At 41.7% G+C, this 12,961-nt stretch overlaps 1 protein-coding gene across 3 annotated transcripts in view; it reads right to left on the bottom strand.

The window, feature by feature from the left end:
• The window catches only part of VAV3 (vav guanine nucleotide exchange factor 3), a 248,589-nt gene that overhangs the window by 181,850 nt on the left and 53,778 nt on the right, over window positions 1–12,961 (bottom strand). For all 3 annotated transcript variants that reach the window (XM_030574176.1, XM_030574178.1, XM_030574177.1), the window contains exon 2: window positions 7,930–8,046. In XM_030574176.1, the coding sequence (XP_030430036.1) occupies window positions 7,930–8,046 (117 nt within the window). The remainder of the gene's footprint in view (window positions 1–7,929; window positions 8,047–12,961) is intronic.

Here is a 12,961-nt window from a genome sequence, read left to right as displayed (position 1 = left end):
CTAAGGTCCAAATCTGGGACTAAGGTTATGATTCATAACCCACATCCCACAAGTTTCTTTTACAGTTCTGTCAAACTTCTCTGCTTCACACAATTCTCTCTGATGCACTGCCACATTCCCCCACCTTCTCTCTCTCTCTCTCTCTCTCTCTCTCTCTCTCTCTCACACACACACACACACACCATTAAATAAAAATATAGAGCTATGTACAAGACTGTCTTCATCACAGCAAATCCTAAAGGGATGTAACCTCCTTGCAGATCAAGCACTACTCGGCTTGATCTCTGGCAAGGTACTTTTGGTGGTCTGGCTGTATATTCTGGCTGTATATTTAGTTCATGTTCATCCCTGTCACTCTTGTCATGCTACCAAAGCTTCTGGTGCCCTTCTGACTGTCAGCTGTGTAGCACCGTTCCTTGGTACACACACTTCAAAATTAATTTGTCTTCCATTCTAATATGTCCATACCAACAAAGCTGCCTAAACTGAACAAGTGCTCAGGGAAGTGGCTGTTGGGTTCAGCTTTTGAATATCCTCATTTCTGTTCTTTTCCTGCCACTTGACATGGAATAGCTGACAAAGATGACGAGAATTGAAAATGTCAGTCCTGTGTTCTTCAGTGCCCATGTTTCACTTCCGTTCAATAGAGTGGTATAACCACGGTTCTATAGATCTGGAACTTGGTAGCAAGCCTGATGTCACAATATCCCCAGAGGCCACTGAAGGGCCTGAAACATGACAGCAGCTGCTTCTATACAAGTGTCCATACCTTTCAAGCATCCTTCAGCACAGTTTGTGATGCTGTCCAAATATTTGACAGGTGCCTCCTGAGACCAGGACAGTGGTAGACCTAACACATCACATCATTTTGCTGCTGAACTGCACTTGATTTCTATGCACTGAGATTTAGTTCTTGTCTGTGAATTTCATTGTTTTTATAACCATCAAGCTGCCATACAGATTTTGGCATGTGAATACTCACATCTGTCTGCTCTTCCTGGAATCTTTTGAAAACATACTTGGTGGAATTCCATGATACTTCAGCTTGTTCACAATGTTCTGCTGAATCAGTGTCAGGATTTCCTTAACAGTGACAGAGTAGCTAAAATGACCATATAGTACAAGACTGTTGCTTACAGATTCAGTATTTTCAGAGTACTTTGCTGTGTACTTTGTGCAAATGAGCCTTTTGAGTGTGATGGAGAATGTAGCTGCGCTGGAAGCTGCACTATATGCTTTTTAATAAAACCTAGCCCTTATATAGCATTTTGAATGATCAAATACTTATTTATACCACTTTTGCTTAGTAAATCTAATGCTCTTTTTGATGTCATTCACCAATCTTATATAACAGCATGTTATCAAACACCTATTATGAAAATAAGTTCAAACTTATTAACTTTACAGACTTGACAAGGTAAGAAAACTGAGCTATGCTTGAAGCAAGGAGCACACCTGTGACCAGCACTCTATCCCTTACACTTCCTATGATCAGAGTAAAGATAACTCCAGTCAACAGGACTCCCACTGACTACAGCAGGCCTTTAGATTCCCATTTCATCACAGAGCTATTCTTTATCAAATGAGTCCTATAGTAGGTTGAAATCACCTTTGAGAAGCTATGACAGCTGCAATTGCTGAGACACAAGACACACCAAAGACTGGGGATGCTAGAGGATTATGTGATTCCGGCAGAATTGAAGGCATAAGTATCAAAATTATTTGTTGATTCTGGCACACAGGTATAGCGAGGAAGAACCCAACAGTCCTGGGTTGGTTAAAAATGAGTCTCGGAGATGGAATTTTTAATGAAAACACTGCCTGGCACCAGTGTGTGAGGGGGTGGAGGTTTTCATGCTACATCAGCAAGCTACACACAGCACTGAAATCTACTAGAAGAATAGATAGTGGTGACTAAAAGTGGATGAATCTCATGGAGTTGGAGCTTGGCAACTGTCTCAACTTATTTTTTTCTGATTTTGTTGAACTAGTTCAAGAACTTTCTTTTTTTCCTGCAATTTAAAACCCTTCCCCACTTAAGGCAGATTCAGTTTTAAAAGATAATAAAGGGAAATCTGTGCTATGTGTTTGGAATACTCCCGTCACCTTGATCCCAGAATTAAGGAATGGGTATATGTTTTTCATGCTGTTCACTCTCTGCTTCATCCACATGTAACTTTTTCCTTAGGAACTTTAATCTCCATTCCCCTCACTACTCACACTCTCTTTCACTCTCGCTCTCTCTCACACACACAGAGTCGCTGCAAAGCAGAACATAAATTCAATAACATTAGGGTTCAAGTCAAATTTCCAATCCCATTATGTCATAGTGGGTTCAAACTGGAAAAACCAGTTCACTTGCTCCTACCTGTGTTAGTTTTACTGTTATACCTAACAGTTTGTAACAACTGTTCACCATAGTTAAAAAGCACCAGATTTTTAAAAGTACTGTAGTTACAGCCTGGTATACTACAGAATTGGATTCAGGCTACCCCTGACAGCACTATATCTGCTACTGAAGTTTATAGCTATATGGGGAAGAAAACATGGAGGAAGTATTCAGCTACAACTAGAACCCACCATCTGTGACTGCCGCTGTCTAAACAAGGGAAAATACTTGAAACTTACAAGATGGAAAAGATCAAAACTATGAAACCCTTTTTTCCATCGGAAGACAAAACGGCAATACTAGACATACAAGTCATATCCTACCACTTATTTTTAAAAAATAGGATCTTAATAAAATAACTGCACAACTGTGAAATACTTCAAATGCTAATCACCAGATCTCCTTTTTGTTTCTCCTCTTTTTATCCCTTTCTTTAAAATAAATTATTCATTTGCATCCGACATGTTCTTCCTAATTTGTTTGTTTGCTTAAATGGGTACCATGGAAACCCGTAGTATAAAACTGACTACATTTTTTCTATTATAATAAGTTTAAAAATTCAACAATTATAAAAATGTAATTGCAGAACAAGCAACAAAAACTCAATACATCTGTGATTGTATGTGGTTTCCAGAGTGGTTCCTTAAATAAAAGGAGTTCATGAAAATCAAGACACCTGGGGCTTGTGAAGTTCCCCTCACTTACATGTCTGAATTTGGCCCCTTAAAAGTAGTAAGCACTGGTCAGCATTGCACTACTTTCTTCCAACTCAAATATCTACTTTAAGATTTTAGTGCATTAGAAGCTGTGGAAATATACACACATCCACCTAATCATTCATTTGGGCAGCAGTCTGGAAAATGCCTGTGGTCCAAAAGATCCTCTCTAAACTAGAAATCTTCTCAAAACTAGAGTGATCACACCACTACCAGCCTGCTCTCTGTTTATGCACAAAACTCCTATTAACTATGTCCATGTGCAGGGAGGATGATTCAGAAAATGTTTCTTAAAATAAAAAAAACATAATGGATTTTTTTTAGTTGATGACTAACAGGAAAATCCAGTGGTGCTTATCTTGTAGCTCTTTGCACATGCCTAACTCCTACTTAATTCACAAAGAGATTTGTGGGAGTAAAGACTGTAGGGTTGGGAATGTATACAAACATTTTTTTTCCATTTAGAAAAAAATATACAATTTAAGAACATTTGTTTGACCACAGAAAAATCAAACTAATCAGAGGAAAGCAGCCTTCTCATCACCGTTTCTAGTAACTGGAGACGTTTCCAAACAAATAAAGCATATTCTGTTAGTCTTGTTAGATCAAATCTCACACTGTGTTATACTCTCCTACACATTTTACAACCCAGAGACTACACTATATGTGATATTTTTACAGTGCTCCACTCCTTTTTAATGGTTTCAAATTCACTATCTGCTCTAGAAAGTTGACTATGTCCCTAGGCATTTAAAGAGCCTACTTAAACACAAGTCAATTTATCTATCACTAGAGAGAGCACACAGCAACCTCCAGTCACGTGTGACGAGCTTTCATTCCTCCATGCAGTGAAAACAGATGAACTGCAAACAGAGTAACGGTGAAACTGGAAAGATGCCCATCACACAAAGCTACTGCAAGTATTACATTATCTTTGCTGTTTGGTTTAGCCACACCACTTTTGCTCAAACAGCTGTTATTACTCAAGGGAGACAAGTCTCATTAAATAACCCCATGTGCCTTTGTCACTAGTCACTAGTCTGACTAAGACTATGGAAGCATGTTTGCGTGCACACCATAGCAACTGCTGACTTTTCAGACATTGTCTGTGCTGCTCATTGACAATGAGCAGCACAGACAATGAAATTGTCAAATATTGTAAAGACAGGAATTATCTCTTCCTTCCAATATGTTGTACAGCACCTAGCACATGTTCACTACAATATATACATAAAAGAAATAATGTACTATTAAGGCTAATTTTGTGTTGGGAGAAGAGAAATGCAATAGTTAAAATCTTACATGAAAGAGATAGTATCTCTGCAAATGCCAGCTTACATTATTCTATTTCAGTTTACACAAGATAAAAGTTAATTTTGGAACACAACTTTACAAAGCACAAACCCCAAAAGTTATGTGTCAAATAGCCAGTGATACATTGTGATCTACATTTTTGAGACAGGCCTCAATCCAGCATGTTATTTCACAGGTACAATTTTGCACCAGTAACTAACTGAATCTGCAAAAATTTTCCTTCAAGATTAGTGGCTATCTTAAAAATCAGACCCTTTATGGTCATATTAGAGGAATTATCTGAACCAGGATCTCTCTCAACAACTAACTAGAAACCAATAGTAAGTTGTGCTACACTATCATAAAGCACTTTTTAGCCTATTTAAACAAGTAGCAAAGGCTTGACACAAAGGTCTATATAAGGACCCAACAATTATTGCAAACAACTGGATATCTGGTAGAGCAGTCACTGCAACAGTAGCTGTTAAAAGACTTTGTTTTAATTCCTCTGCTGTTCACAGAACCAAGAAAAAATTGTTGGTATTTTTGAATAGGCAATATAACAAGTTTGAAAGCAAAAGACTGGAAGTACAATACTATAGTTTAACTATTCCTAGCATGGCAAAAAATGTACACTAGCATAAACAGACAGGTGGAATTTCTTGGTTTGCCAATCTCTTTATATTGCACAAACAATCAAACAAAAGTAGTTAGATATGCTCAGTGAGCCACTTCAGTCACCAGTACCAGACAGCAACACCATGGGCTTGATTCTTATTTACACTAAGGTCTCTTTACATCACTTAGGCAGCTTGAAGGGGCCTTAGTGTAAATACAAATCAGGCCTCCTGTCTATTATAAAGTGCGATGTATAAAAAGTAATGGAAATATTGAACCTTCAGATGTTAAAAAGCGGAAATTATTTCAGTGATATTTGTTCTGATTTGGAATATTTTTAATGTGGCATGCATGGTCTTTAGATAATTATAGGCTCTTCTGTTAAACTAGGGGAGTGATGCACTGACTCAGAAGTAGAAATCTGTGCTGAACACATGCTGGCAAGGGCAGAGAGCAGATAAGTATGTAGGATTTTACAAACAATACACTAGCGAAAGCCAGCTCTTGCGCACAGAAAAACTAATCACAGGTTTACATACATAGCTCTTTATAACTCAGAGAAGCCCACAGTAACTAATTATCATTGTGTCTCAGTCTCACGGCAGTAAAAATGGTACTTTGGAGCTTTGTCATGTGTTAAACAGACAAGGAGGATGAGGGGCTAAATCTTAAAACTGTCTGAAAGAAAAAGATGCCAGAGTTGTCAAGCAGTTCGAGACTGGAAGGGCCCCGGCTTGTGGCACTCCACCACTATTTTAACTATGGGTATATCTACATTTGGAGCACCTCCCTCCCTTCCGCTTAACCAGCCTAACTCCTTCATAACTCCATATCCCTCACATCCTTCTTACCCATTATCTTCCCTTATCTGTCCTCTTCCTTTTCAAGCCAAGCTTTCCCTTTCACAGTTCCCAACCCTCTTTTTCCCCTCTCTCATGCCCCTTCTTTTACTTCATTGACCCTCTATTCTCTGTCTCTCATTCACCTTCCCTTCCTCTCTTCCCCACCCTCCTCCTATACTAAATACTTAACCCTTTGGTCATATCTACTTCGTCTCCATCCCCAAATAGCAAGCTAAGTGTGCAATTATCTAGAAAGCAACCAAAAGGAAGACTACTTGTAAGGTTTGCTTTAGGGCGAAAAATGTAGAAAAAACATAAGAAATCCAAAGGTACATGAAGAGCCAACATAGTGGAACTATGTTATGTAGATTACTATTTTCAGTGATCATTTGGTTACATGAATCTATTAAACCATACTTGCCAAAAGCCAGGTCCCACATATGGTGATAAATTGGGCCTCATTTATACTGAACAATGAACATTCAGTTGTAACGACCGGACCGAAAAGGGTTTATTTGGTTTTTGAAAGGCAGAACGCAAATTGCACCTTCGTGAGTGGCACAGGTAGAGAATGTAGTAGCTTGTGGGAGTGCTAATTATAACCAAACTGACCTGTCTTGGCAATAAATTGCCTATTAGAACACTGGCATGGACCTACATTTAGTGTTCATTCAGATGTAATCATCAAAAGAGAGCTTTGCTCAAACAATTCTACTGTATACAATCTTAAAGTCTGTATTTCTTATTAAAATGAACCTGCTATTTTTGGACATAGTTGGCAATTATATCCTTTTCCCAGACTTCAGAGACTGCCTGTTCTGTTATGCAATTGGGACATCCATTATGACACACTAACTGTACGTAACAGATTAGTTCCCACAGACCATAACCCTGAACACCAGTACATTTGCCTGCCAGAACATGTTCCTGCTGTCTGATAGTCTGGTTTGAAAATATTGAAGAAAAGACAAAGAGTGTCTGTACTAAACCTACATCCATTTCTGCGAGCCTAGACAATAAAAAAAATTATAGGTGGAAAGACGGTGATGCTGCAGGTTAGGGACATTCCACTTCCACTGTCATGTCATCTGACTACTGTTACCACCTGTTGTTCATACAAAAACCTCACTTTTCTTTCCCTCCCCATGCTTAGCCACTTTTATCATCCTTTGATTCTTCCCATTACTCCTCTAAGTGCCAAGCCTTACAATTTGCAGGCCCACAGACAACACAGCGGCTTCAAGCAACTAGAAGCGGGGGAACAGAATTCAAATCTTGAGTTGCCTACCACTCCTTTCCCTTCACCATAAGAGGGTGGGGATGAAGGGTCTTAGAGTTACTGTTTCCCCCTCTTAAGTCCCACTGCTGGAGAGAGAGGTACAGTCACTCCAAGAGCTTAAGAGCCTGCATGGGATAGGAGGCTCCTCCCAAAAGATATGGAGCACCAAGTGACTGTTTGATTTACTTGACTTTACAGTCAGCCCAGACTCCTCTTCTCATCACCCATCACTGCTACTCCCTGATCCTCCAGCTGTGCACATTTTTCCTTATGACACCAATCTACTGTATGGTCCTTCTCTGCCCCATAACATGGCTCCTTTTCTGTCTGTAACTTGCTCCCAACAGAACAGCCCTTGTGAGCAAGCCAAACCAAGAGAGGAACCAAGAGGTGAATCCATCAGTAGAACATTAGGTGTTTGACCTCTTTGGCCTCTCTTACACTATACTTTTCCTCTAAAGTCTTCCACCAGTGCTAGCACTAGTGCATCACCAGTAGCACTAATGATGGGAAGTGCTAGTATACATTGGCCACGGCAATTCTAGCCACTGGGTTGTCTGCTCTGAGCTGATCTAAAGGACACAATGGTTAAAACACCCAGGCAGGTGACCTCTGTCAACTATGACTTAAAGAAAAGAAAAATGCAACACAAGTGTGACAAGAACAAAACCAGATCAAACATCTTTTGCATCAAGGTAGTTGCTAAATAAAACCAATGGCAAGTATTACCCAATAACCACTTTATCCAGCCAAAAAAAAGAAGATATTAGTAAACAGGAAATTTTAAATTACCTTTCCAAAATCTCGCACATCAAACAAATCAAATGCTTCAAAAAGTTCATTTTTCTTCATTCCAAATATCTCACAACATGCCGAAAGGAATGTTCTTATATTCTTCAAGCAGAGAAACTAGAGGAAAAAAAAACAAATAATATTGTTAGTGTACAGGCATGTAATTACCAACTGCTTTGTGGTATACTTTGGAAGCTCATGATTATTTTTGCCATTATATATTGTGATAGACCCAGGCCAATTGGATACAGCAGAATAGCAGAAGGCAGATATACTGGCCACTGGATTAACAGTTTTCTGTTCACTGAGGGTATGTCTACATCTACAATTTTGCAGCGCTGGTTGTTACAGCTGTATTAGTACAGCTGTATAGGGCCAGCGCTGCAGAGTGGCCACACTTACACTGCACTGCAAGTGGTGTTAGATGTGGCCACACTGCAGCGCTGTTGGGCGGCTTCAAGGGGGGTTCGGGGAACGCGAGAGCAAACCGCAGGGAAGGAGACCTGCTTGCACGGGGGTTCGGGGAACGCGAGAGCAAACCGGGGAAGGAGACCTGCTTCCCCGCGGTTTGCTCTCGCGTTCCCCGAACCCCCCTGCAAACCGCAGGGAAGGAGACCTGCTTGCACGGGGGTTCGGGGAACGCGAGAGCAAACCAGGGAAGGAGACCTGCTTCCCCGCGGTTTGCTCTCGCGTTCCCCGAACCCCCCTGCAAACCGCAGGGAAGGAGACCTGCTTGCTCGGGGGTTCGGGGAACGCGAGAGCAAACCGGAGAACGAGACCTGCTTGATTACCAGAGAGGCTTCCTCAGGTATGCTGCGATACCTGCTTATTCCACGGAGGTCAAGAAAAGCGCTGCTTAGTGTCTACACTTGATTACCAGCGCTGGATCCTCTACACCCGAGACAAAATGGGAGTACGGCCAGCGCTGCAAAGAGGGAGCTGCAGCGCTGGTGATGCCCTGCAGATGTGTACACCTCCTAAGTTGCAGCGCTGTAACCCCCTCACCAGCGCTGCAACTTTGTGATGTAGACAAGCCCTGACTGACCAGAGCAGGGGCTGCTCCAGGCTAATGAGAACACCTGACTCTAATTAACCTGCAAAAAGTCAGGTGAGGCCATTAAGTTAATGTGACCACCTAACTCTAATTAAGGCCCTGCTGATACTATAAAAAGGGCTCACTCCAGTCAGGCAGGGGACAGCCAGGGAGCCAGAGGAGAGGAAGTGTGGCTGAAGGGCTGATTAAAGAAGACACCCTCAAATCATCGTTAACGGAGCCCCAAGGTAAGGGTGAAGAAGGGAGAAGCAGAAGAGCTGTGGGGAAGTGGCCCAGGAATATGTAGCAACTCTGGCAGTGAAAGGGTGGCTGCCAACAGCTGCTACCATTAGGGTCCCTGGGCCAGAACCCGGAGTAGAGGGCAGGCCCGGGTTCTCCCCAACCCACCACTACAGGAACATCTCCTGGGAGGGGAAGTCAGGTCCCTATGAGGACAGGAGACTAAACTGTTCTGAAACAAGCCCCTAGAGACAACAGAGACTGGGGGAGTTCTCTCACCAACCTCCTTGCTGGCTTATGATGAAAAGGGCTCAGTAGACTGTAACCCTGGCCCTAGAAAGAGAAGGGCTACGTGAAGGGTCACAGTGAGCCATTGAGGCTAGCGTAAACCACCTAGAAGTGCGGGATCCATGAGGGCAAGGTCAGAGCTCTGCCACATGTATAGCAAAACCCACTGCAATATTACCATTTCTAAGGGTTAGCTAGCATCTCTATTAGACATTATTTTCAGGTGGTTTGTAATTCAGTCATTAAAATTCTCTTTAGACTGAAATAGTGTTGTCCAAGGCCTAAAGAGAGGAATTTTGTTCAGCATAATTTATTTAATCTAATTTTATGTTGGCAAAGAGAAAAGCTAAGTTAGCTTTAAAATGGCTTCAGTTTTAAAAAATTGTAAGCAATTAGTGTATAAGAGTGGATCAAACTCTTTAGGTGCTAAAAGAAAAATTACCACTGCATTGAACTTAGAAAAGCAATCAATTTGCAATATACCAAGTATTTTCATTAAAAAGAATTAATTGGAAGTGTAGTTGCAGAGATTTACTGTAAATGCATGCACTGTGTTTACAGATTCAAGACATCTCAAATAATATTGTCAAAAAGCACCATAATTACACACTAGGGGATTATACAATTATGTTTTTATAGTAATTTTTGCACAATTGAGAACTAGATCCCAATTTATCAAGTGGCAAATTAGCTTGATAGAACAATCCTGATTTTTAGGATGGAATCGGAGATTCGATTTGCCTGAATACAGCTATAGCTACCAATCATTTGCATTTCTGAATCATACTCTGCTGAGGAATTGCACTAATGCCTGGGACTGGAGAAAGCTATATCAAGTGAGCATTCTGCTTCCTTGACTCCACTTCTCCCTATATACATCCCGGATGGTCTCCTCTTCAGGCCCTACTCCACATAGCCCTGGTCTACACTACAAGTTTAGGTCGAATTTAGCAAAGTTACATCAACTTAACCCTGCATTCGTTCACACAATGACGCCATTTTTTTCAACTTAAAGGGCTCTTAAAATCAATTTCGGTACTCCTCCCCCGACGAGGGGAAAAGCGCTGAAATCAACCTTGCCTGGTCGAATTTGGGGTAGTGTGGTCGAAATTTGATGGTATTGGCCTCCGGGAGCTACTCCAGAGTGCTCCATTGTGACCGCTCTGGATAGCACTCTCAGCTCCGATGCACTGGCCAGGTAGACAGGAAAAGGCCCTCAAACTTTTGAATCTCATTTCCTGTTTGGCCAGCGTGGCAATTTGCAGGTGAGTGCAGATCTCATCAGCAAAGGTGACCATGATGGAGTCCCAGAATCGCAAAAGAGCCCCAGCATGGACCGAACTGGAGGTACAGGATCTGATCGCTGTAAGGGGAAAAAGAGTCCGTGCTATCAGAACTCCGTTCAAAAAGAAAAATGCCCAAACATTTGAAAAAAATCTCCAAGGGCATGAAGGACAGAGGCTATAGCAGGGACTCAAAGCAGTGCCACGTGAAACTTAAGGAGCTGAGGCAAGCCTACCAAAAAACCAGAGGGGCAAATGGCCGCTCCAGGTCAGCGCCCCCCAGACATGCCACTTCTAGAACAGAATGCAGCTCATCATAAGAGGTGTCCCTACAACTACCCGACCCCTGTGATTGACTCCATCAATGGAGTAGCACACAACAGGAATGCGGGTTTTGGGGATGAGGAAGATAGCTCACAGAAAGCAAGCAGAGAAACCGTTTTCCCAACAGCCAAGAACTGTTTCTCACCCTGGACCTGGAGTCAGTACCCCCTGAACCCACCCAAGGCTGCCTCCCGGACCTGCCAGATGGAGAAGGGACCTCTAGTGAGTGTACCTTTGTAAAATTATACATGGTTTAAAAGAAACCGTGTTTAATGATAAATTGGCATTCACAGCACTGCAGCTACTGGAAAAGTCTGTTAACGTGTATGGGGATGGAGTGGAAATCCTTCAGGGACATCTCCATAAAGCTCTCCTGGATGTACTCCCAAAGCCTTTGCAAAAGGTTTCTAGGGAGGGCAGCCTTATTCCGTCCTCTATGGTAGGACACTTTACTACGCCAGGCCACTTGCACTTAGTCTGGAATCATTACATAACACAGCGTATGGTCCCAGTGTTTCCTGGCATACAAACAACATCCATTCTTTATCTCTCTGTGTTATCCTCAGGAGAGTGATATCATTGTTAGTCACCTGGTTGAAACAGAGTGATTTTATTAAGGGGACATTCAGAGGTGTCTGTTCCTGCTGGGCTGTTTGCCTGTGGCTGAACAGAAATGTTCCCCGCCGTTGGCCACGGAGTAGGGGGAGGGGTGAAGCAATCATCCCAGTGAATTGCAGGGGGGGGAGGTTGTTGGGTTTGTGTTGCATGTCAACTCGAAAACCGCAGCCCCTCCTTTTAAATTACCAACCCATTTTAAATAAAGAGTCTACCCATTGTTCTCTACAATGTCTTGCATAGCATTGGAAGCTGTTTTCTTCTAGATAAGCGGCTGTAATTTGTTTTCACCAAAGCCCAGACATATTATCTTTTGAAACAGCAGTCAAAGTGACAACCCTTGTCAATAATTTTGCAGCAACATGTGAAAGACACATACCTAAAAATAAAAGTGAAAGATGTACCAGTTCTTTTTATGAGAAGATACAACTCCACAAAATTTATTTTTATTAAATCTGATAATTCAATATAAAACAGTACAAAAAAATTTAAATGTTTAAAGGCAACAGTATTACTTCAATCAACACAGCAATCTGCTTGAAATTTTCTTTCAAATGTTATCTTGGGGTATGTCTATACTACCCGTGGATTGGCCTAGACACGATAAGTTGACCCCCGAGCGCTCTCCCATCGACTCCTGTATTCCACTGCCGCGAGAGGCACAGGCAGAGTCGATGGGGGAGTGGCAGCAGTCAACTCACCGCAGTGAAGACACTGCAGTGAATAGGTCTAAGTATGTTGACTTCAGCTACATTATTATTACACTATTATTACACTATTATTCATGTAGCTGAAGTTGCGTAACTTACAACTATCCCCACAGTGAAGACCAGGCCTCAGTCACACAGCAAACTAGGATTAAAACTCAATTCTCCCAATGCCTGATCCATGAGCATAAGGATTACTGAACTGAACCCATGTTTTAAATTAACTTTTGTGTTCATTTAAGTAAAGTGATACACTTGTTTCTTCACAAAGAGAAACTGTGGTACTTATGCCAACATTCTCATATGCAGAACAACAGCCAAATGGTTTATCCGCATGCATACATTTCAGCATTTAGTGGTGTAAATAAGGGAAGAAATAGCGAGGTGGAGACACAGTTTATTGGTTTACTTTTGGGGACTCTGTTTGTTTACAGACTTGCCAGAGTTGGACAAAATGACACTACCAGAGGAAGCAAAAACATCCACATGCTCAGTAGCTCTTTTGAAGCTATACAGGAAGCTCTCCTTGTGGGCAGACCACC

This window comes from Gopherus evgoodei, chromosome 8 (genome assembly GCF_007399415.2).
Source record: "Gopherus evgoodei ecotype Sinaloan lineage chromosome 8, rGopEvg1_v1.p, whole genome shotgun sequence".
In the NCBI taxonomy this organism is placed as follows: Eukaryota; Metazoa; Chordata; order Testudines; family Testudinidae; genus Gopherus; species Gopherus evgoodei.
Note: the sequence above shows the minus strand (reverse complement) of the source record. Positions and strands in the feature narration are given on the sequence as shown.